Source organism: Helianthus annuus, chromosome 15 (assembly GCF_002127325.2).
Source record: "Helianthus annuus cultivar XRQ/B chromosome 15, HanXRQr2.0-SUNRISE, whole genome shotgun sequence".
Taxonomy (NCBI): Eukaryota; Viridiplantae; Streptophyta; class Magnoliopsida; order Asterales; family Asteraceae; genus Helianthus; species Helianthus annuus.
The window spans coordinates 174671686-174697489 of record NC_035447.2 but is presented as its reverse complement, the minus strand read 5'-3'; the positions used below and the strand labels follow the sequence as shown (position 1 = coordinate 174697489).

The 25804-nt window shown below is 35.0% G+C and overlaps 2 protein-coding genes across 2 annotated transcripts; both read left to right on the top strand.

The window, feature by feature from the left end:
- Positions 1-2671: 2671 nt before the first annotated feature.
- On the top strand, positions 2672-6986 carry LOC110913065 (zinc finger CCCH domain-containing protein 62). Its single transcript, XM_022157932.2, has 9 exons — positions 2672-4123; positions 4226-4332; positions 4418-4532; positions 5029-5090; positions 5181-5232; positions 5721-5832; positions 5904-6002; positions 6078-6196; positions 6266-6986. Exons 1-9 carry the CDS (start codon positions 3975-3977, stop codon positions 6834-6836), a joined length of 1386 nt encoding a protein of 461 aa, XP_022013624.1. The 5' UTR covers positions 2672-3974; the 3' UTR covers positions 6837-6986.
- A 13701-nt stretch (positions 6987-20687) lies between these two features.
- Positions 20688-23091, top strand: LOC110913064 (protein FLUORESCENT IN BLUE LIGHT, chloroplastic). Its single transcript, XM_022157931.2, has 5 exons — positions 20688-20857; positions 21111-21241; positions 21813-21981; positions 22289-22609; positions 22674-23091. The coding sequence occupies exons 1-5, from the start codon at positions 20791-20793 to the stop codon at positions 22874-22876; spliced, it is 891 nt and encodes a 296-aa protein (XP_022013623.1). The 5' UTR covers positions 20688-20790; the 3' UTR covers positions 22877-23091.
- Positions 23092-25804: the final 2713 nt, after the last annotated feature.

The following is a 25804-nucleotide window of genomic DNA, read 5'->3' as shown; positions in this document are numbered from 1 at the left end:
ACGGCAATTTAAGTTATTGAAATTATCTTCAACCTTGCATTTTTGTTTTTAAGCATATTATAGATGTTGGTGTGAACTCATTTGATGAGTTCATATAATACATATAATTATAAATAAAAACTTTTGTCATTACAACTGTAAAAAACCTTTCCACTGGATGGGTCAACTACTAGTTGATTTAGGATGAAGGAAATATAGATTTTCCTCCTTGTTTAAACTAGTTTAGGTAATTGAGTCGGGTTGCGAAAAAATGAACTTTTGAATGTCAAAGTATGTTTAAGTTACCTTAACATTTTACATCATAATTACTGATCCAATAAAAATATTTGATGACAATGACATAGCCTTTTTAGTATCTCATGCTCAAATGGAATGGTTACAACGTTTGGTGGTGATGTATGGTGAATGATATGGACACACGGTACGTTAAAGTATCTCTTAAACATCACGTCATGTGATATAGTAATTTTTCTCTTTATATGTTGTACATTTCTGATACTCGACTAACACCATGTGAAGAAAGAGTAGTAGGGGAATTTTAAAGTTGTTATAAACCTTTAAGTCTTTAACATGAGTTAAATAGAGATTGTTTATGTGATTATCACATCATGTGTAATTCTTGATGCTAAGTTTACATTATTGTTAGATTCTTTGGTTAATCTTGAAGGTGAGAACAGATAAAAAAAAATCGTCACTCGTATCTTGAAAACATGGTGAAATGCACATTTGATGATTATGGCTCGCTCATCTACTAGTTGAGTTGGGTATAAAATGATAACTTTGTTTTATTTGGGTCTACTAAAATTATATCACAAGTCAGTTTGTGTCTAATTAAATTATACAACAAACTAGTTTGCGTCTATTCAAGTTATACGTGTAAACCTTTTTGTCACTGTTATAGACCTTGCTAACTAAAAATGAGTTAAAATATGTAAGCAACACCCACCACCACCGCCTCATCTCCCACAACAACCCCATCGCAAGCTCAACCTATCTCCGCCACCCTCGCCTCCTCCTCCACCGCCGCAGCCAAGACCATCATCGTCACTGCCCCTCTTCCGTTGCACCCTCTGCCACCTCTACAACCATCACCTCCACCGTAACTGCCACGACTCCTCTCATACGGTCACCGTGTTACCACCACAAATATATGTGAGTTAAATGAGATTTAAATAAGTATTCATAAACTTAAATCGACCAAAATGATAAGAAAAATAAAGATTGCACAAAGGTTCTCTCCTATGCCACTAGTTAACCGTGAATTGATCACCAATAATACTATCTCAAAGAACTATAGTTTTGCAGTCGATATCTCAAGTCATGTATTGACCATTCTCGTTACAAACAAATGTTATGATTCAAGTTAAAACATAACATCAAGACTGATTTCATCCATAGTGTATCGAACATCCAACAACTAAACAAAATTTTAAAAATGTATCATATACAATATTTGAAATACGTAGAACTTAACCGTGAGGATTAACTGTGTATCACTTTAACATCTTTTGCGAATTTTCAAAATGAATAGTTACTCAATTTCAAGATCAAATTGATCTTACAGATGAACCACTCACATTTACTAAAGTTTTAATAGCTTTTCATAAATAATAAAATAAAATGTTCATATAAACTAGTAATAATGCCCGCGCGCGTTGCGGCGCGGGTATATCGCAAACATCGAATGAATTAGTCCAAGCGTTATGTGTTGCGTTAACCACACGAAAACGCATGTTTCGACGTATCCGATTGAACTTGATGTAACCTACATAAGCATTGCGATTGGATCCAAACGTTATGTGTTGCGTTAACTACACCAAATCGAATTTATACAATACGATTATAATGTATTCTATGTGATCCGAATCAGACATATAAAACGTAGCGGGTATAAGGAGAAACAAACACGTGTAAACAAAAGAGATTAATTAGAACTTTTTAAAAAAGGAAAAAAAAAACACAATTTGACTTCACTCTATTCAGAACAAAAGGTACCAAACAATTATAAAATAAACATAAAAATGTATTAGATTTGAACTGACGCGTTCTCAAAAGGTTTACATCATAATATAGAGCAACTCGAATTTATATCAACAGGCACATAAAGGTAAAATTGTATTGTTGCAAATTAATCTCAGCAAGTATATCTTACTTTAACAATTTCAGTATATTATTTAATAAATTTAATAGCAATAATGATGGCCTTTATGAAATTTCAATTACTTCAAAATACAACTGTAACATTGTTGGCATTTTTGAAATTATAATTACTTCAAAAGTTGTTTAAAATTTAACACTATCCTCATTCCAAAACCATGTGTTTTCTCAAAACCAAAACCATGTGTTTTCTCAGTCTCTATGTATACAACCACCACCAGTCATGAGAACACCAATATTTTATAGTTGTTGTAACTATGGGGTCTGATAATATTGATGTTTTTATACTTGAGGGGGTATAAGTGGCAAAAAGAAAGAAGGTGATTCACGAAGACCGTGACACGTGCAGAGGTAGTGCATCGATAAATGATACACATGCCTGACTTTTCACTCTTTCTTACACACAGACACGTGCCCCTGATTTTCACCTTTTTATTATTGTTTTTTTATCTATTTTTATTTCTGATTCTGATTTTTAACTCAAAGTATTTATTTTTTATTGGGTATTTAGTACACTTTGTGCACACAGAGCCTCGAACACATCCCTAATCTCCTCAGCCCTCCTCAAATAATCAGTAAACTTTTGTGTAATTCCTTCTTTTAGCTTCGGATTCTTCTCATATTTCAAATGGGTCTTCAAATATTCTAAAGCATTCATGTAAAGAGTTAAAGCTTTTGTACAGCCACCACAACACCACCTCCATCGTCGGCCACCGCAAAGCCATCGTTTGCAACGGCGACGGCGGCTCTAGTGGCTCCTGTGTTGACAACAACCACCTCCAATGATGATGATAACAGCATCTAGGTTTAGATCGCCGACGGGGCAGGCTATTTCCGGTTGTTTAAGTTAACCACAGTCCATATCTACTCTTGCATGTGGTTTTCTTGACCCGATCTGTGGCAGCTAGGGTTTCAAGGCAAGGTTTCCAACCTTTTTTTCAATTTTCCAGCTACATTTTTTGTTGTTTCAGAATCAGAGGTTTAACCACATTCCCGTCATCTTTGGGCTTATCCTAGCAGCGATGATGGAGCTGTGGTACTAATCGGGTGATTGGCACGGAGAGCTCGCTTTCTTCCGATCTTTGTTGGTTCGAACTTCGAAGCATCCATGACAGAAAACGGAATTAAGTCAGTTTGCAATCAAAGAAGAAAGTTAAAAGACACCTCATTTTCCTTTTTCTTTTGTCGAAATCTGTTTCAAAAGCATATATCCAGTTTCTAGAATCAATTTCTGTTTTTTATTCTAACTATTCGTGAAGATTGGATGGTAGATTGTGGTGGTTACGTGCACTTAGCGGCAGCGCCGAAACCGTCATCATCGTTGCCGGTTGTAGTAGTAGAGTGAAAACTTTGGTGTTTGGTAGTTACAGCGGCAGTGACAAAGATGTAATATGAGAATATGTGGTGTGTGGTATTTGGGGGTATTAATGGATCAATAAGACTCAAGCAGGTGTTTTGGTCGGTGGTTGAGATGGGAAAGGTGGCCTCTGAGCTCTTTAGGCCCAAGACCATAACAGGCCCAACGTATTTGTGAGGCAAAGTCGGTGGGAAACCACCGACTTTGTGTTTTAAGATAGTATATAATATAGACATACAAATGAAAGAAAAAGAAGAGAATTTGGCATTGGGTATCATAAAACTCGGGTCAAAAATCCAAGATCCGACCCTTGCTATTGTATCCGTTGGCTTCAAAATTCAAATTCTCGAGAAAGAAAATCGAACGTTTCCCTCTCTGAAACCCTACTTAAGTTTTGATAATCGCATCGCATTCGTTGTATCAAAAACATTCAAGCAGACACAACTTCTAAGATCATACGATGGTGGCTCACACCCAAGTTTTTGAATCAGAATCAGAAACAGAAACGTACGATTCCGATGATTCTCAACAAGACCCAAGCTTCCACATTTTAGAAGAGACCCGATCAAAGTTTTCGGATCTTTCTATCAAGAAAAAACCCAGTTCTCGGTGAGTCTTCGTTGCCCTTTATTTGGTTGGGGGATGGGGAGTGGGGAGTGGGGGGGGGGGGGTTCTTTTGAAATTTCCTAACGTTTTCTGTTTCATTTCCAGTGTTCCAAGGGAGGTTGATGAGGAGGATGATTGTATAGAGATTACTGTCCCTAAGTGGGATGCAAATGAAGAGAAAAGTTTTGAGATTGTTCAAAAGATCATTGAAGGTTGATTGATGCATATGAAGTGTTTGATGAAATGCCTAAGTTGGAATAATTTGTTAATTGATTTCCCCTCTTGTTTTATGGGTAGATTGTCAGGTGGAGAAACTGAAAGTGGAACAATGTAAGCTGTATCTAAGACGACACGGGTTGAGATTAACGGGCAAGAAAGATATCCTGATTGAACGCATCAAGGAGCACATTAGGTATACTTTTGACAAATGCAATTGTTCTCATTCCTTTGATTGGATTAGGATCAAATACAAAGGATCCTCTAATTGTAAGAAGTGTAAGAAGGATTTATAGAGTGACAAGTGTCCAATAACCTAAAAAAACCCACTACACAAAAAAACCCCACTACAAAAAAAAAAAAAACCTTAAACATCCACCACCACCAAAAACCTAACACCCCCCCCCCCACATCACCCACCCTATTTTTTTTTTTTTTTGCCGAGGGGGTGAGGGGTGAGGGGGGGGGGTTTAGGTTTTTGGGTGGGGGGTGGGGGTTAGGTTTTTGGGTGGGGTGGGGGTGGGTGTTTAGGTTTTTGGTGGTGATGTAGTGGGTTTAGTTTTAGGTTATTGGACACTTGTCACTCTATAAATCCTTCTTACATTTCTTACAATTAGAAGCCTTTGTAGAATAACTTGACCCTCCTTTGATTAATTAGTCATTTTGATAATATTGGATTCTTGTTGCTTTAGCATTATAAATGGTGAAGGAGAACACAAGTACCCTGCTTCCACTTTTGTTATGAATTGTAAAGGTGTGTCTTGCTTTATTATTAGTCTTGTGTATGGTTTTAGATTCAACAATTTAATTTTGCATTACCAATATTTGTTTTCAACTGTTGTAGGTGATGCATGCACAGGAGATATTGTTATGTTTGAACAGAATGTTTATGAAATGTAAGGATCCTTTCATCAATATTTGTTTGCAATTATGTTATAAGTAGATGAGACCTTCAACTACCTACTTAATGTCAATAATAATTGTTTTATTAGACTAAACGGAGTGGGAGGGCATGAAGAGGGGGCATTAAGCGCCACGCGGCAGCTACGTCAGCAAGGGGGCGTGGTAAAAAAAGCACGGAGTGGGAGGGGCGTGAAAATGACGTTTTATAAAAAAAAATAAAAAATAAACAAGAACCAATCAAAACCAACCCAAAATCCACCAACCAACGAAAAGCCGCCACCTCACCACTCAAATGCCCCCCACGCCAGTGGAAAATACCCCGCCCTCACCACCACACCACCCAGACAGTGTTCCTGGCGTGGAGGGGCCACCATGCCCACGCCATGTGGTCTTAGGAACTTACAAATTGACCAAACTAAACAGATTGGCTATCTTGACGCGGTCTGTCTAATATGATTGGTTGGTTAATAATAATATTCAGGTTTAACATTGCTTCAAGGAGTGCTAGTGGGCCTCCTTGTGGCCAGAGGATTGTAGCAGGTAGGATCGTAAAAGAGAGCTACGGTGCTGCCAAACAACAACATACATTTACAGTAAGATTTTCAAGAATTTTATAACATTCTCAACCCTTTTGAAATAAATTCTAAACGATTGTTGTTTTTAGATTGAAGTGTTATGGAGCAAGGGGACGAAACCACTCCCTCCCCTTCATCCTCTACTCATCAAAGGGAGGAATTTGTATAGATTAAAGACTATGAGACAGGTTTGTATGTTGTTTTTCTCAATTCTTATTGCAATTACTAATTATGGTGGGCTGAATGTTATCTTTGAATCCTAGAGATGGGAAGACGAAAGTGAAAGACAGAAAATTTTGTCTGAAAAACATGCTAGAGGTAATGTGGCAAGAACTAACAGGGACGCACGGCTTCATGAAAAGGAAATGAGGAAGACACTCAGGTAAAATCATGAGTTTGAATTCTGTTGGTAAAAAACAGAAAAACTTTACGAATTTTAGTTTCATTTCAGGGCCTCAAAAGGGAACATTAAGAATGAAAAACAAAAAGATAAAAGACCAACACCTCCTGTAATTCAGCATTCAAATGCACCAGTTATGGTGGGCCGGGATCATGGAGCTTCATATAAAGAGAACATGATCCCCAATACTACAAGGGGTCCGGGTGGTCCTTTGAGAAAAAGCTTTCAGGTAGAACAAAACATGATGAATGAAAAACAAGAAAATAAAAGAAACGCATCTCCTACATGCCACCCTAGAGTTCCTTCAGTTCAACATGCAGGTGCACCATTTATGGGGGTTTTAGGTAACAGGGGCATGGATCATGGAGCTCCATATAGAGAAAATATGAACCCCAGGGATGTTGATGGTCCTTTGAGACGGGTTGAACAAAACATGGGGTTTTATCCTTCAAGAACTTTTCAAAGGCATGATTATGATCTTCAGAATCTTCCAAAAAGCTATAGTTTCCAACAAGTCAGCAACAAACCAAGGGGCCATTATGAAGGAAAGCGGCAGCAGTTGTGCAGATTCTATCCAATAGGTAGGTGCCACTACGGAACAAACTGCAAATATCTGCACTGATATCCAACATTTTTTTTCTCTTCTATTTTTGGAGGCATTCAGATTTTGATTTTGTATGAATGATGGCCATCTACAACTTGCTCAAAATTTGAGATCACAATTAGTATAACAGCATATCAAACATTGTGAATCAAATTTGTTTTTATGTTCTTTTTGGGCTCTGATCATAGCTAGCGTGTACAAAAGTCTTCTCTGGTCCAGAGCCGTCTCGCTAAGGTGTTGTGTTGTGTCGTGTCATATCTTGTGTTCTTGAGACGGGCAAACTATGGACACTGTGACGATAAGTGTGTCACGCATATGAGAAGTATGAAGAGCCATCATATGTGCTACGCGGTGGGAATTCGATAGGTATCGGTTCGGTTCATTACGGTATCGTCACACGTTAGTAACTGAAACAAAAAAATCAAAAAATAAAGTCATGAACACTTTATAGTAACTGAATCAGAAAAATTAAAAAATAAAATCATGATATATCCAAAAAGATATCGACATGTGTTTTACATTGATTAAAAACCATAAAAAATGAATTTTGATAAGGGTTCTGATAATAACAATAACTATAAGGTACCGATGTTCGATTGAAATTAGTTCAGTACTTCTTACTGACACTCAAATAGCTTACAACACAAAAATTACTATATTTGAATACGACTCTGTTTTCAACAAAATTTATATTGACATGTGAAGGAAAAAAACTAATACAACGGCACATTCAATTAAAAGAAAGTATTAACGAACTCAACGTAATAATGATTGAATGAACTAAAAAATTCAATTTAACAGCTTAATCCAAAATAATGAAACATTATTTTATGTCATTTAGAACACACTAAAATAGTACGTTTTGCTAGTTGAAAAACTTTATAATTGTAATCAAATTTATCACTAAAGAATATCTGAATTTGTTGTTAGAGGGTAAAGATAAACGCTAATTTTTAAAAGTAGTTTGAAGTTTCTAATCTTTTAGTAACTGTAGTGAGAATTAAACTTAATCTTAAATAAAAGAGTAAATTACAAGTTTTGTCCTTTATGTTTACATCAAATTGTAGGCGCTGTCCTTTAGCGCAAAAGTTGACAAGTTTTGTCCTTTATGTTTCAAAATCTTGCACGGCTTGTCCTTTAGGCCAAATCCAGTTAGATTTTTTGGTTAAGTTTGATCACGTGCCTTGCACATGAGGGTATTTTTGTCATTTCATTATCCAGGGGCTATTGTGTAAAACAATTTATATTAGAAGGACTATTGTATCACATTTAAAAGGATACATCAAACTCAATTCTGCACTCTCTCTCTAAACTAAACACAAGTCTGCACATTCTCTCTCTCTAAACTAAACTCTCTCTCTCTCTCTCTTCTAACATGGCGACGGTGACGGTGGTGATCCGGCGTGACGGTGATGGTGGTGATCCGGCGTGACGATGGAGGTGGTGTCGTGATCCGGCGGGGGTAACCTGAGATAGTGCAAGGGGAAGTCCGTCGTTGCGCCGTCGTTGGAGTAATGGTTTGGGTTTGGTGGATCACTGGATGGATATCACCGGCGAAGTTATGGTTGGGGTTTGAAAAGAAATGGATTACAGTCCCAGATCTGGCAAAGTTATAGGTGCGGCGAGGGAGGTTGTGGTTTCAGGGGAGGCAGTGACTCTCGTCGTGTACCACCGTCGCCGTGAACCACAGTCATCAGCTCTCCATAGAGTGAACTTGTTACTGTTGGTATGAACAGGTTTTTGTATATAGGAATCAATTTATCTCGCCAATTAGTGTTTACCCTAGGTTATTGTAACAACTGTCACTAAAATCAATAATTAGGATGATAATTAGTCAATAAGAAAACCCTAATTGAGACACCCAATTAATTCTGCACTAGCCCTAAAATTTTCAGGACAATCGGAATCAGGATCAGGACCCCTAAAACTCAAGGGGGGTAAACCCTAGTTGGACGTTTATCTAAATTAAACGTTGTGTAGATCTGATTGGTCAATTTCATTGACTCAGCTAGGCTAGTCCCACGCGTGGCAACCTATAGTCGGTTTATATCCTTTACGGACCGTAAAGGGTTAGGCTTACGGTCCGTAAGCAAGTCCAAATTCGTGTATAAATAGCCGACCTTGGCACTTGCTTTCTGTTGTTATAACGACGGCCAAATTCCTTTTGTACGTCGAGATAGAGCTGTAATACTACAATTAAACACACACAATCACAAGGTGCTGCCGCAATCAGGGTAATAACTCGATCGCTATTACGATTCAACGTCCGATCGATTATAACTATCCAACGATTGTCCGAGTGCTGCTCAAATTGAGCTTCTACTTTGATTATTCGTCGTGATTTCGACTTGAATATCTGAGTGCTGTTCGAATTCGGACTATGCTCTGTTATTCGTTGTGAATCCGATTGAATTATTAAGTATTGCACTTGTTAATCATTGTGAGGGTTTGATCTCGTGAATTGACGTAACTGCTGTATTAAGTTACTAACCTATTGTGTGTACATAATTATTAAATTAGGTTAAATCAAGGCTAATCAGTAGGCTTATACCTTGCCCGTTAAATCTGCAATGTGAGTCATTCTCTTTTTATCAACTGTTTTACAATACTCCAAATTATTTTCAAAATGTTATAATTACAGGGATTAAGTCGTGGTTATCTTGACCGCTGGTTAGTGGGGTATTGTGCACATTACTAATTTCTCACAGTTAGGCAATAAGCCCTAACATGGGTTAGGCTAATAAGACCTAACAGTGACAAAACGTCACTAATTGGGTGACTGGACCCAATAGTGGTATGACCATCGTTACACGGGTGGCAAGACCAGATATTAATTAAGATACTGCCATAGTAATCGCTCTTATGCTGTAAATTATAACTATGTGTCATTTTTATCAAAATGAATGATTCACTCAGTATTTCCCCGCTGACAAAACCTTTTTACAACATGTTTCAGGTGACCTACTGAATTAAGTATACGTGCTACGGAACACTATCAAGCTTGAAGTGGTGGCTCAAATAAATAAATAAACATGTTTGTAAAATAATGAAATTATGATATTTACGGGATTTATCCTGAAACGTAAAATAAATAATACTCGGGCAAAATTTTCAAGTTTAAAAACGATCCTGTTAAGACTTCCGCTATAAAAATAAATACCACGGGATTTTCTGTCCCGCGGCTCCTGGACCGGGTCAAACCGGGTCGGGGGCCGTGACAAAAAAAGGTGGTATCAGAGCCACTGATCAAGCCACTGATTTAAGCTTACTATTGATTTTAGCCTATTAAAGTAATTGAGAAATACTTAGGAATTTCTAATTGTTATTTGATGATTATGTGTTTTATTATCTGACTAATTATATACAGCATAGGGCAGATCTTTATATGCTAGCCACATAGCAATTAATACAAATTTTAAATAAATTAGACCAAAGTTTTAGTACCTTTATTATTCATAGTCTAGAAGTCTTATTCAGTAAGTAAATAAACTTACAAATAAAACCTAGGGTATTTTAAATTTTAGTTGTTTTGATAGTTAAACAGTATAAAAGTATATTTCAAAGTTTTCTATCAAATTTGTTATAACTTCTGACTTAGTAACTATGTTATGTTAAACAGCATGAGTGACTTGTCTGATGCCCTTCAGAATTTAAATCTCTATCCAGTAAGAATAGAAGTTTCCAGAGATTTCAATAGATATATAGCAGCAAGAGAAGAACCTATAGAATTCAACGTTGTACCTCTCGAAAAACCCACACCTAAGAAAATAGAAATCGGGGAAAGCTCTAGGCAAATTAAGGGGTTACCATCCCAGGAAGAATTTGATTTTTCATTGACAGATTATAATTCTATCAAGTCTATTAATGAAAAACAACTAATAATAGATGTAGAACCAACTATTCCAAACCCTTCGATCCACCCGCAACCTTTAGGAATAGACGAATGGTTGACTAATGAAAAACAGATTCAAAACTATCCCTATAAGCTTTTTCCTCAGTACGATCCAGAACCAAATCCACCAATACACTAGTACAAATTATGATTTTTCTGAGCTCAAAAATTATTAATTTAGGCGGTTAGACACATAAACCGCCCAAAAATCAGCACAATAAACTTACACCCACGTTTTTTTGAGCTGTATGGCTCAAAAAATGATTTTTTTTGAGCTCTTACAAATTCTAGCTCAAAAAAATAGGGTTTTTTTTTTGCGAGCATAACAACCTACCTCAAATAAATAAAGAGTTTTTATCATATTTCAAAAAACTCTACGAAAATCCCATCTCTTTAATTATTTTTTCTCTCTGCAAACCCTAGCCTAGCCTAGCCTAGCCTCTGTTTCTTCAATTCAATTCATTCTTCATTCTATTCAAACATTACTTTAGTAACAGGTATATATCATATGTATTCTTGTATATACATATATTAATTTTTTGATCAATATGTATTAATTAATTATTTGTTGTTATTTGATTTTAGTTAAAAATTGAATTATTCTAGCTTTTATTCTTCATTATATCAAATCAAGAGGTTAAAGGTATGAACTTTTGTTTCTTATATATTTGTTGTTGATGTGTTTTATTTTTTTATGCATAATATGTATGTATACATATATGATATTTATACATATGCCGTCGATGTATACTAAAAGACTATTTTTAGTATAATTAAAAGTCATTAGCCATTAAAAAAGATTGTAGGTGACTAGAGATTTTTACCCATCTGATGTATGGGCTCCTAATACAATCATATGATTCTCACATATTTGACAAATGAAAGAAAATAATGTATGTTTTGTTATATTGTAGCTTTTGAACACAGAGACAACTCCCCAAAACCAAGACTTGACACAACAATTGGAGAACGTCACATGTTATGTGCCACAGGTTAGTGGTTTGGTTACTTTGGTCCGGATAATATATATTTTATATTAATTTTATTTTATATTGCAACAATTTCGTTTGTTGTAGTTTGAGCAACCTGATGAACTAAATCAAACTCAACATTATCATATTGATCCGACTACTATAGAAAATTTTGATGACGAGGTAATCAACAACTCAAATTCTCATTATATATATATATATATATATATATATATATATATATATATATATATATATATATATAAACAATGCACAAATAATTAGTTTTTCAATTAATGTAGTTTGTTTCTGACGCATTTTTTCCTGATCAAAATGATGTACACATGTCAGAACGACTCGATTCGATGGTAATCAACAACTCGAACATGTTATGTGTGTGTGTGTGTGTGTATGTGTGTATATATACTCTTAAAAGCGTTTGTTTAATTATGTAGGTCGATGAAGAACCTCCCGCTCTAAAGTTGTCAACGGCTGAACAAAAAATACAAAATGCCTTGTTGAAGACAGAAAATAAGCGGCCTGAAAATATTAGGTTATGGGCTGCACGATTACAGGATCTCTTTAATGGAAAGATGAGCATTGAGATTAATTTGCCTAATGAGATGTACCCCCAGACTTCGTTTGATATCGAAGTTGAATCCATCGAATATGAGGGGATGTTATAGTTTTTGGCGAACGGGTTGCTTGAGGCTAGCTTTTTGCATTGGTGTCAAATGCAAGTTTTTTCTTGTTATTTTTACTTCGTATAATAAATTTATTTTTTAACACAACTGAATTTTTAACATTTTATTTTTTTTCTTGTTTGATATCAGATATTTGTATAACATAGTATTTTATAAAATAACTCCAGAAGACCCTAAAGTTGCCTACTTCAATATCCACAAAATAACTGGAAAAGAGTGCGAGGAAAATTTTGAAAGTGTCAAAGAACACTTGTTAAGTGTCTACAAACTTAAAAAGGGCACAAATTATTTTCTTGCACCCTTTTTTATAGGTAATATCTATGTTATTGTTTTTTAGTGTATTCAAGTTAATTTTCTTTATTTTATTACACTACTTTTTTATACCTTTCTTTTTTCTAGCGCCCATTGGGTTTTGTTTATCCTTTCTCCCAAGGAACGAAGTGTTTGGATTTTGGATTCGACTTCGGTTAAGGCCAACAAGAATAAAGATGATTATCCTCTTTCGAGAGCAATAGAATCTTCTTTTGGAAGTGGACTTACATGCACCATGGTTCAAGTATGTTATTAGTATTATTAACTCTTATGTTATACAATTAAGTGATTATTTTAGTAATTGATTTTTTCTTTTAAATTTAATGCAGTGTAAGCAACAAGAAGGGTCTTGGGAGTGTGGGTTCATGGTGATTTGGTTTATGGTCCAGTTTGTTTTAAAGAAGCGATTTCGTTTTCCAAACAATGTAAGTATTACTTTTAGAATTTACCTATCTTGACTTTAGTATGTTGGGGTTATCGATCCGAGTTTAAGGTTGTATTGTTCGGGTTTTATGTTTATTTTTATTTGGTGTTTCGGGTTAACTAATATATGTTATTTGATTTCTTTTTAGATTTGGACCCAGACAACAAGCGTAACATAAGAGGAAATCGACATGTTGGTTAAAAACATCATGACGCGATTTTTTAAGAGTAAGAGTGTAGGTTGGTTGGGTTAGGTTGGTGTAGTTATTTGAACTACTTTTGAAGATGGGTTAGCTAGGTTAGTGGTAGTTATTTGAACAACTTTGGATTATTATGTTTAGAACAACTTTTGTAAACTTTGGAAGTTATGTAATCAAGAGGTTCTATGATGTTTGCTGAGTTTTTGATTGTTTTAGTTCTGTGTATCCATTATCCACTATTTTGAGCCAACACATTATTTTCTCTTTCTGTGTATATAGCAACCATTATTTTGAGCTAAATATACCCATTATTTTGAGCTTTGCATTATTTTTTTTGGGCGGTTGGGATGTTAAACCACCGCTCAAAACACAAAATCACAAAATTATTGGCATGTTTTTTTGGGCGGAATTTGTATTATTTTGGGCGGCTTTTTAACCGCTGAGAGTAATTAAACATTTTTTCCTGCGACATTTGTTTAGGCGGTCATAAAACCGCTCATAATCTTCATTTACACCGCCTAAACAAATAGTTTTTGTAGTAGTGAATAAGTAACCGAGAATATAGCCAGACTCCGCCACTTTGACTAAAGAATTAATGAATGTTGGGAATAGGATCCAAGAGATTGAGAAACAGATCTCCTGGAAATACGATCAGAGGAAACACCATCACTAGAATATTATTTGGCAAAAAGATAGGAGATTTATAAAAATGATTGTATAATAGTAATAGTAAAATTAGTATGTGTAAAATAAGTAATGGGACGGTTGTATATAAAAGTATAATACCATGAAAATTTTAGAAAATTTACAACTTTTGGCTGTTTACGTAATTATGTGCAATTAAGGGTGACATTGAAATTACTTCTGGTATACTAATTAATTATCTATAAATTAGTTATCCGATGGAAAACACTAATAATGAACCTGTCAACGAGGTCAATCAATCCGAGCAACAATCAGGGGATCAATATATGACTAGGCAGGATATAGAAAATATTGTTGCTCAAGGGATAGCTAACACTATTCCAACAATGATAGCTCAAGGGATAGCCAACGCTATTCCAGCAATCGTTGCTGCTGTTAAAAATCTAATAGAACCACAGCAAATCATTCCTAGCAAACGTATTTCTAAAGATAACTTCAGTAATAGCGTAAATGGAGGCAATAATCATGTTAATCATGATGAGGAACTACGACAAGCTCCGCTCTCTAAGAAAAAGAAAGCTGCAACGCCTGGTTGCACTTACAAGGAGTTCCTTGCCTGTAAACCCGTAGAGTTCGCAGGCAATGAAGGGGCAACTGCGGCACTGCGTTGGTTAGAGAAAACCGAGGCAGTGATCAGAATAAGTAAATGTGTTGAGGAAGATAAGGTTATGTACGCTTCGCACCTTTTCAAGGAAGAAGCGTTAGAATGGTGGAATACAGTGTTACAAGCTAAAGGAAGTGACGTGGCCTATGCCATGAGTTGGGAAGAATTTAAGCAAATAATAGAAAGAAAATTCTGTCCCGAATACGAAAAAGAGCAGATGACGAATAAGTTTTTAAGTCACCGAATGGTAGATGTAGATTGTCGAGGGTATACTTCAAAATTCTTTGAGTATGCCAGAATTGTACCTACTCTGGCTTCGCCAGAACCGGTACTTATCTCTCGCTATATCTAGGGTTTGATTAGTGAGATTCGTGACATTGTCAAAGCTGCGAGACCCCGCACGATTGACGATGCAGTAGAATTAGCTAACACTCTAACTGACGGATTGGTACGCACTCGGGAAGAAAATAGGAGGAAGGATTTAGCCCAGAAAATTTCCCAAGAATTTCATATAGGTAATAGTAACAATTTCAAGAAAAGAGAAAACGGGCGATTTTCCACTATTCCATTTTGCAATACCTGTAAGGGAAAGCATTTTGGAAAATGCAGAGGATGCTGCAATTACTGCAAAATTCCAGGACATCGAGAAGAGGATTGCAGGAAAAAGAAGGCAATAACCTGCTACAATTGTGGAGAAACCGGACATTTCAGAACAAACTGCCCGAAATTAGGCAACCCAGCAAACGAAAAGACGAAACCTGCAGAAGGGACTACTAAGAAAAACGCAAGAGCTTTTCAATTAACTACTCAGGAAGCTGAACTAAGTCCTGACGTCATAGTCGGTACATTTTAGTTCACAAACATTTATGCAAGTATTATTTGACTCTGGTGCAAACCAAAGTTTTATAAATACTTCATTCTGACAAGCCCTTAAATTACCCTTAACCAACCTTAGGCAGACTTTTACAATTGAAACGGCAGATGGGAATTCCGTTAAAATAAATAAGATTTTGCGAGAAGCAAAGATAGAATTAGGATATAAATTTTCTGCAGAACTTGTTATTAATTAATTTAGCCGGATTCGATGTTGTATTAGGAATAAATTGGTTAATAGCCAACTATGCTTGAGTTCTCTATGATCTAAGTTCCGTAGAAATCCATACACCTGCAAGAAAATTTGTAATAATAACCAGAGATAAACCACAAAAGTAACTGAAATTAACATCAGTAATGCAGCTGGCCAGTTCTTTACAGAAACCAGGAATAGTATATATGGTATCACTAGTTGCTGATACCAAAAGATAAGAAAATAAAAGACATTCCGATTATATCAAAATATCCTAACATTTTCCCCAAAACCTACCAGGATTACCACCCAATAGAGAAATAGAATTTAGAATTCCTCTAAATCCAGAAACTATACTAGGACACTATATCAGTCAGCATCTACTGAAATACTAGAATTAAAGAAACAATTAGATCAATTACTAAGTAAAGGATTATACGACCAAGTTCCTCCCTGTGGGAATACTTCAGTATCGTTTATGAAGAAAAAGGAAATCCTAAGTGACTACGACTGTCATATTTAGTATCACGAAGGAAAGGTTGAAGACAGTTAGAAAAGTGATACAAATAAAAGTCGTTGGAGTTCGAGTTGGAGACAAAATACTATTGAAAGTATCTCCTTGAAAAAAAGAGTTATTAGATTTGGTAAGAAAGGAAAGCTAAGTCTAAGGTACGTAAGACCATTCAAGTAATCCAACAAATAGGACCAGTGGCCTATCATTTATAACTACCAGAAGAATTAGCAGAGGTACATGATGTGTTTCATGTATCCAACCTTAAGAAATGTCTATCAGATAAATCCCTGGTAGTACCTCTCCAAGGTAAAGAGGTAAATGGAAAATTTTAAATGATAGGGAATCTATTACAAATAAGATAAGAAGAGCAAGTTTTTCAAAGCACAAAAGTGCTGTTCACAGCCAAAAGAGGACCAGAATACACGTAAAAGCTAGAATCAGAAATAAGGTGAAAATACCATCATTTATTCCAGTAAATCTCGAGGACGAGATTTTTCTTAAGGTGGGGAGGATGTAACAACTGTCACTAAAATCAATAATTAGGATGATAATTAGTCAATAAGAAAACCCTAATTGAGACACCCAATTAATTCTGCACTAGCCCTAAAATTTTCAGGACAATCGGAATCAGGATCAGGACCCCTAAAACTCAAGGGGGGTAAACCCTAGTTGGACGTTTATCTAAATTAAACGTTGTGTAGATTTGATTGGTCAATTTCATTGACTCAGCTAGGCTAGTCCCACGCGTGGCAACCTATAGTCGGTTTATATCCTTTACGGACCGTAAAGGGTTAGGCTTACGGTCCGTAAGCAAGTCCAAATTCGTGTATAAATAGCCGACCTTGGCACTTGCTTTCTGTTGTTATAACGACGGCCAAATTCCTTTTGTACGTCGAGATAGAGCTGTAATACTACAATTAAACACACACAATCACAAGGTGCTGCCGCAATCAGGGTAATAACTCGATCGCTATTACGATTCAACGTCCGATCGATTATAACTATCCAACGATTGTCCGAGTGCTGCTCAAATTGAGCTTCTACTTTGATTATTCGTCGTGATTTCGACTTGAATATCTGAGTGCTGTTCGAATTCGGACTATGCTCTGTTATTCGTTGTGAATCCGATTGAATTATTAAGTATTGCACTTGTTAATCATTGTGAGGGTTTGATCTCGTGAATTGACGTAACTGCTGTATTAAGTTACTAACCTATTGTGTGTACATAATTATTAAATTAGGTTAAATCAAGGCTAATCAGTAGGCTTATACCTTGCCCGTTAAATCTGCAATGTGAGTCATTCTCTTTTTATCAACTGTTTTACAATACTCCAAATTATTTTCAAAATGTTATAATTACAGGGATTAAGTCGTGGTTATCTTGACCGCTGGTTAGTGGGGTATTGTGCACATTACTAATTTCTCACAGTTAGGCAATAAGCCCTAACATGGGTTAGGCTAATAAGACCTAACAGTGACAAAACGTCACTAATTGGGTGACTGGACCCAATAGTGGTATGACCATCGTCACACGGGTGGCAAGACCAGATATTAATTAAGATACTGCCATAGTAATCGCTCTTATGCTGTAAATTATAACTATGTGTCATTTTTATCAAAATGAATGATTCACTCAGTATTTCCCCGCTGACAAAACCTTTTTACAACATGTTTCAGGTGACCTACTGAATTAAGTATACGTGCTACGGAGCACTATCAAGCTTGAAGTGGTGGCTCAAATAAATAAATAAACATGTTTGTAAAATAATGAAATTATGATATTTACGGGATTTATCCTGAAACGTAAAATAAATAATACTCGGGCAAAATTTTCAAGTTTAAAAACGATCCTGTTAAGACTTCCGCTATAAAAATAAATACCACGGGATTTTCTGTCCCGCGGCTCCTGGACCGGGTCAAACCGGGTCGAGGGCCGTGACAGTTATTTACTCTTAAATTGATGTTTGATTTTGTTATAATTATCAATATTTACTGTAATCATGTTTGATATACTGACCCTGCGTAGTTTTTGACATAAATCAATGAATCTATTGAGATATTGTTGATTAGAAAGCATAAGTCAAGATGAGTCTACTCGATCTTCTTTATCACCTGATATATGTTTTAGGTTTTAGGTTGATTTTGATGAGAATTGGGGAAGATGATGATGCAGAGGGAAGGGTTGAAAAAAATGTTTTATTTTAATGTTTTTAATTTTTGTACACATCAATCCTTAGAGATATGTTATTTGCACAATAGCCCCTGAATAATGAAATGATAAAAATACCCTCATGTGCAGGGCACATGATCAAACTTAACCAAACAATTTAACTGAGTTTGGCCTAAAGGACAAACCGTGCAAGATTTTAAAACATAAAGGACAAAATTAAGAGTTGAAAATTAAAAAAAAGGAAAAAAGAAAAGCCAATGCATTAGACAATTGTTCAATCTGCATAATAACATTTATACGCCTATAAACTACATAAACTATTTATTACTCGTATGTATCTCATCTCACATTTTCAAAAAGTAAGGTTTCGACTAGGGGTGAGCTAAATACACCTTTTTTATTTCGGGTAACTTTGTAGAATAGTAACCAAGTTTCAAAAGTGTTCCAATTAGGTCACTCAAGTTTCAAAAGTGTTCCAATCAGGTCACTTAACATTCATTCTTCATTAAAATTAAGGGTTTTTTTTCATCCATTTCGTAGATAACCGTGGTGAGGTGGATTTTTGTTTCTTTTTTCTCTTTTATTTGATGCTAACGTCGAGTGATGACGTGGATTGTAACTTGTTTTTTTAATTTTTAATGTAATTAAATGGTTTTTATTTTTAATAAATATAATTTCAAATATTAAAATAATTCGACCACAACATCTTATGTTCCATTTTTTTCTTGACACGTGGAAAAAAAGACATGACTCGATTTAAATGTTAAGTTATCTAATTGACAAAAACAATACCAGTAACCTAATTAGAACACTTTTAAAACTTGGTTACTATTATGTGAAATACTCCTTTCTAAAAATATTAGTTTAAAACTAGTTAAATGCACCCTTTTAAAATATACATCTAATACAAATTTGTAATGAGAATAATTAAGAGTTAATTACACAAATGGGTCCTGTGGTTTATACATAATTTCGCCTTTGGGTACTAACTTATTTTTTTAACAGGTTTAGGTTCTATGGTTTCAATTTTGTAACACATTTGGGTACTAACACCAAAATTAGTTAATTAATGACTAAAATACCCTTGCATTTTTTTAAGTTTATCAATGTAACACATTTGGGTACTAACACCTAATTTTATTTAAGTTTAAATCAATTTTACAAAATCTATTTATTTTTTTATTTTCATTATTTTATTATTCTCTTAATTAACATAAACTCTATTTATTTTTTTTATTTTCATATTTTTATTAAATTTCTTATTTAACATAAAATCTACTTGTTACACCAGTATTTTTTTTAAATAGATTTTTTAAATAAAATCTACTAGCTATATAGTTTTATGTAAATTAAATTTTAATTTTCAATTTTGGATTGAAATGATTGATAATAATGAATATCTTTCATGTAAAAAAAATTAAGCCATTTTTAACTCGTTTTTTGTTCATTTACATTTTACTATTTTAGAAAATATTTAATTTACATAAAATCTACTAGTTGCACCAATAAAATCTACTAGCTCTATAGTTTTATGTAAATTAAAAATCTATTTTACAAAAAAAAAAAAACAAGTTAAAAAAATGCTTAAATTTTTTTAGTTTTATCTAAAATACCTAGCTATATAGTTTTATCTAAAATACATAGCTATATAGTTTTATGTAAAATACCTAGCTATATAGTTTTATGTAAATTAAATATCTTTCTAAAATAGTAAAATGTAAATGAACAAAAAAACGAGTTAAAAAAAGGCTTAATTTTTTTTACATGAAAGATATTTATTATTATCAATCATTTCAATCCAAAATTGAAAATGAAAATTTAATTTACATAAAACTATATAGCTAGTAGATTTTATTTAAAAAATCTATTTAAAAAAATACTGGTGCAACAAGTAGATTTTATGTTAAATAAGAAATTTAATAAAAAATATGAAAATAAAAAAAATAAATAGAGTTTATGTTAATTAAGAGATATAATAAAATAATGAAAATAAAAAAATAAATAGATTTTGTAAAATTAATTTAAACTTAAATAAACTTAGGTGTTAGTACCTAAATGTGTTACATTGATAAACTTAAAAAAATGCAAGGGTATTTTAGTCATTAATTAACTAATTTTGGTGTTAGTACCCAAAGGTGTTACAAAATTGAAACCATAGAACCTAAACTTGTTAAAAAAATAAGTTAGTACCCTAAGGCGAAATTATGTATAAACCACAGGACCCATTTTTGTAATTAACTCAATAATTAAAGAATATTGAGAGATTTTTCCTAAAATAAATATAGAAATTAGGATATTTCTTTTAATGAAAAAAGATGTAAAATGAATGCGGTTGAAAAAAAGATGTAATAGTGAAAGGAAAACAAGGAAGGGAGAAAAAGTGTTGTTTATCCACAATAGAATAGAATACAATGGCGGTGGTCGCCGGTTGCTCCTCCACCTGTCTTCTTCTTCTTTCCACTGCACGCCTTCGTCGTCGTCAGTAATCTTTATTACTTGATATTAGTTTTCTTCATTCATTACTTTCTCTTCAATATGTTTAAGCGGTGTTTGGGTTCACAGCTCTATTATTATTATTATTGCTTTTTAAAGCAATCAATCAATCAATGAAGCACTTCACAAAGTTATCAGCTAACCAACATTTTATTTGATGATATTAAGCACACACACCCCCTTAATTAATTATAGCAAAAGTTGTTTTTAATCATTTTTTTTATTTTTGATTTTGAAGGAAAGCTGCTAGTAATGAATGTCCAAAACTTTAGCACAACAACTTCTTCCAAAACCACCCATGATTCTAAGCTACACAGTTGTGGTGGTGCATCAACAACAACTGGGGATATTATTGCCCATTTGCATCAGGTATGATGGTCAGTGAGTCAGTCATCACATGTGTTAGTTATGTATGTTTCACTTCCTTATGCAATCCTGATTATTATTATTAAGTCAATTTTTGTTTCTTCATTTTGGATGTTGAAACCATTTCATAGGTCACCCATGTATGTATCTATCTATATGGTTTCTTTGATTGATACCTAGTATTTAGGCCTACAACATGTTGGTTGATGAAAATGTGTGTATATAATTTGAAAGAAAACAACTTTAACCTATAACATCATGACACCTCATCAAAGGCATTTATTCGTCCGTCCTACTCTGGTGGTCTGGGTTTTACCACAGTGGGCCTTTTTCCTCTGCGTGGGTGGCCTTATGCCATTGGGTTTACCCAGGTAGGTAATCGGGCTTTTGTTAGTCGTTCAAAAAAAGAAACCTGATGCATACTCGGGTGATCTTTCTGATACACGGGCAGCCTTAATGAAAAAGGTCGGATACTTGCGTGGACGTTTTATTGGATTGTGATGCCTGTTGAACCTGATGGTTATCTTGTGAACTTTTACTGGTTTCTATCAATCTTATGTTTATCATTTTGCAGACAATGAGGTTTGTAAGATCCTTACCAGTAGGACCCATTATTGCTAATGCTTTGGTATTAGCTGCACCTTTAGAAGCCCTAGCAGAGACATGTGAGGCAGAGCAATCTGTCTTTAATATGAACATGCCCCTGTTGCTACTTGTTGCTCTCATTGGGGCCACAGTTGGAGGTGAAATTTACTTGCTTTGCACACATGACACAATTCTGACTTTGTTCACCTACATAATGGATTTTGATCGATTTGGGTTATATTTAACTTCTAATTTTAAAACATTTAACTTTTTAAACGGGTCGGAAGTCATGTCAACACTCTCTGAAAATCAGCAAAAACTTGAACTGCTATTACGGGTTGAACAGGTCATTAGTTGCTACTTCCGGTTGGTAGCAAATTGTAACTTAGTTGCTAAAATTAGAAATAAGGGCAAGTTTTTTCATAGAAATCGGGAAATGGTGTAAAGTTGGTTTCCAAATTGCAGGACTGCTTGCTCGTCAAAGAAAGGCAGAACTGCAACGACTGAATGAACAATTGAGACAAATCAATGCAGCTTTAAAGCGGCAAGCAAAGATAGAATCATATGCACCCACTTTAAGTTATGCTCCTGCTGCTGCTAGAGTACCAGATAATGAAGTAATTGTTGATCCAAAGAAACAAGAGTTAATATCCCGTCTCAAAAACGGGAAAAACTTTCTTAGAAATCAAAATCCAGATAAGGCATTTTCCGAATTCAAAGCCGCCCTGGAGCTTGCCCAGAACATTAAAGATCCGATCGAGGAAAAAAAGGCCGCAAGAGGATTAGGTTTGTGTTTCTTTTCTTTTGTTTTTTAATGTGCATAAGTTTGATGAAGCATTATACAATACAGGAGCATCAATGCAGAGGCAGGGCAAGTATAAAGAAGCCATTAAATACCATTCAATGGTGCTATCAATCTCAGAAAGAGAAGAAGAAGACTCGGGAAACACAGAAGCGTTTGGTGCCATAGCTGATTGCTACACCGAGCTTGGTGATCTTGAGAAAGCAGCCAGTTTTTATGATCAGTACATTGCTAGATTACAAGCAGATTAATTTATTTCTTTCAACATCAAAACCCGTTTTTTTTTCTTTTCTAGTTGAGACGTTTGCGGCTCTGGGTTACCCAAAGATTCGCTTCTTTTGTGATTTTTGACAGCTTGTAACAAGACAGGGTAAACATTAGCTCTTTGAGAATCACTAACGAATGTATGCAGCCTTGAACATGAACATTCTTAAAAGCAGTGAATATACCGCATTGAAGTTCGCAACGGACCAGTACTTGCATATACCTCTTGGAGTAGTTAAGTACTCACGTGTGTATGAATGTTCACCACATACTTGAAATTAAAAAAAAGTAGAAATATACAAGTAATACATTTTACATTGTAATTAATCCCAACAAATAACTCATGATATAGACATAGCTTTCATTTGGACTTTTATAATTCACCTAACAATTATCCAGTTGTTGAATTAGTAGTTATTCTGCTTTTGTTTAATTAGGTTGGTGACTTATCATATCTTTGTTAACAAGTCATCTATTCAGTTTGTTTGTTTTTATGTTGGGCTTCAAACCTATATCTACAAGCACATTGCACCTTGGATAAAATACAAAACGGTATTCTTAATAAACCTACCAACCAATTGAATAGCTTTCAATACTTGATATGGTGTGTTCCAACATCACACACTAAAAGGAAAGGGATTTGAGGATTGGCTTCTACATCAAAGGTTTGACTATGAGTTCCATTCAATCATGTTTCGGTTCATAAAGCTCTGTGATTGTCTCTAAACACCTTATCAGATTTTATGCTCGTTATCGTTATGTTTAGTTCGTTTGGCGATTGACATGACTTCCCGTTCACGAGTCACGTATACTCTAATACTATAAAATCATACATTTTAAGTGGCCCTAAATTAATTAGGTAACTGTTTAGCACTTTCGCAGGGCTGTTCATAAGACCATACACAACCGACTCACGCCTATGCCATATGGTATGGGCCGCGGCGTGATTGGGCGCCGAACACCATTGGACGGGGCGCGGGTGAAGGTGGGGGGTGGTCCGGCGGGCGTGGGTAGCTTCACGGCGTGGAGAGGATTCAAAATGTGGGGGGCCACCTCAAACGACTATGTTTCCGTTTTTTTTAAATTAAATTTTAATTTTTTTTCCATACAGTTCAAATATAGACCTCCTCTTTCACATTTTTATACCATCCTACCCACTTCTACCTCTCCTTTCTCTTCATTTATGCCAACCTTTATTATAATCTTCTGCCATATTTATAAAATACTGTTTCCTTGGGGGCAACATTGACCCGAACAATCCGTACAAAGGCATACCGAATACTCCAAACACACCAATCTCTCAACCCAACATGGTTCCACACAACATGTTCGTCGGTTGCTATCGGCTGAGCATGGAAAATATTATGGATTTGCCGCAAGCCGTGGCATCCAAATTTTATCACCAATACCAAATAAACACCCAAGGTTTACAAACCGCCATACCCGAAACACAACCCAACATGGTTCAACCAACTCAATCCGGTCCATCGCAACAAAAAAAAAAGTAATCATAAAAAAGGGGGACGACGACCCACCCGTTGAAGAGTAGCCGAGAAGTGGACGGTTAACGAGGAGGTCGCTTACTCGCTTTGGCTTGTGCGGGTCGACATTTCCGAGGACCCGACTACCGGTATTTTTATATGTTATATTTTTAAGAATGTTACAATAGGGGATGGTTCAAATGAAAACCACTTTTATTGTGAAAACTCGAAAACTAACTAAAAAAAGCCTAAAAAACACACAAATTTTTTTTTTTCAATTTTTTTTTTATAAAAATCGCTAGTTTTTATATATAAAAAAAAACTTTAAAAAAAAAAAAAAAAAAAAATTTGTGTAGTGCACATGTGTAATAATACACATGTGTAGTACACATACATATGTGCAGTATTACACATGTGCACTACACAAATTTTTTTTTTTTTTTTGAATTTTTTTTTTATATTAAAAAACCTGCGAAATTTTGATTGCAAAAAAAAAAAAAATTAAAAAAAAAAAATTTTTGTATGTTTTTTTGGCTTTTTTTAATTAGTTTTCGAGTTTTCACAATAACTAGTGGTTTTCATTTGAACCTTCCCCTGTTACAATATTTATATATGTTTTTATATGTTTCATAGCCTCATAGATGACTCTCAAAGAGGAACCGACTTTTGAAAGCATGTTCGTGTAACCTTCCACAACATCATTGAACGTGAGCCTTATTGCAATGCGGATCAATTTTCTGGCAAACAGAGAGAAATGTGTAGAAAATTTACCGCATTCAACGTCATCTACAACAACTTGGTCAACCAATGCGGGGGTCGACCAAGTGGTGCAAGTGATGTTGACTTGCATAATGAGGCGCTAAAAATCTTCAAATGAGATAAACACCACACATTTACAATGCATTAACCGTGGCAAGTTTTAAGAAAAAGCACATTGCACAAAGTGTGTCCCGCCAGTGGATATGCGGGAGCCAACCTCCAAACGATCAAGAAGCATATCGTCCACCGACGTTGGTTCGGTTGCGTGATCGAATTTTAATTTAAATGATTCTGATGACGAGTTTAAAACTCCGATTGAGCCGGTTGGTGAGACTCGTCCTATGGGGAGAGATCGTGCGAAGGCAAAAAAACAGAGGCATGTGAACGTTGTCTTCGAGTCAAGTCGATCTTGAAGTAAAAACGGATAAACTTAACGAGCGTGTTGTTGAACTTTCATCACTTAAACAACATAAGACCGATGCAATCGATCTTATGGTGCTTTCGATGAAAGCGGACGATCTTGAGGATCCGAATGGCAAGGAAATTCTTCAACACAAGAAAGACAAGATTCACCAACGATTTCGCTCGCAAATGAATTAGGAATTTTTTTCATGTAGGACGTTTATTTTTTAACTCTAGGACTTTTTTTATTTAATGCAGGAATTATTTTTTACT

What these genes read in the sequence shown, in the direction of transcription:
- LOC110913065 (XM_022157932.2), top strand. Translation starts at nt 3,975, where the DNA reads ATGGTGGCTCACACCCAAGTTTTTGAATCAGAATCAGAAACAGAAACG. An exon ending in CGCATCAAGGAGCACATTAG is followed by an intron (nt 4,533 to 5,028) that starts GTATACTTTTGA and finishes TTGTTGCTTTAG; the next exon opens with CATTATAAATGGTGAAGGAG. An exon ending in AACAACAACATACATTTACA is followed by an intron (nt 5,833 to 5,903) that starts GTAAGATTTTCA and finishes TGTTGTTTTTAG; the next exon opens with ATTGAAGTGTTATGGAGCAA.
- LOC110913064 (XM_022157931.2), top strand. Translation starts at nt 20,791, where the DNA reads ATGGCGGTGGTCGCCGGTTGCTCCTCCACCTGTCTTCTTCTTCTTTCC. An exon ending in TTATTGCCCATTTGCATCAG is followed by an intron (nt 21,242 to 21,812) that starts GTATGATGGTCA and finishes ATCATTTTGCAG; the next exon opens with ACAATGAGGTTTGTAAGATC. An exon ending in AAAGGCCGCAAGAGGATTAG is followed by an intron (nt 22,610 to 22,673) that starts GTTTGTGTTTCT and finishes TATACAATACAG; the next exon opens with GAGCATCAATGCAGAGGCAG.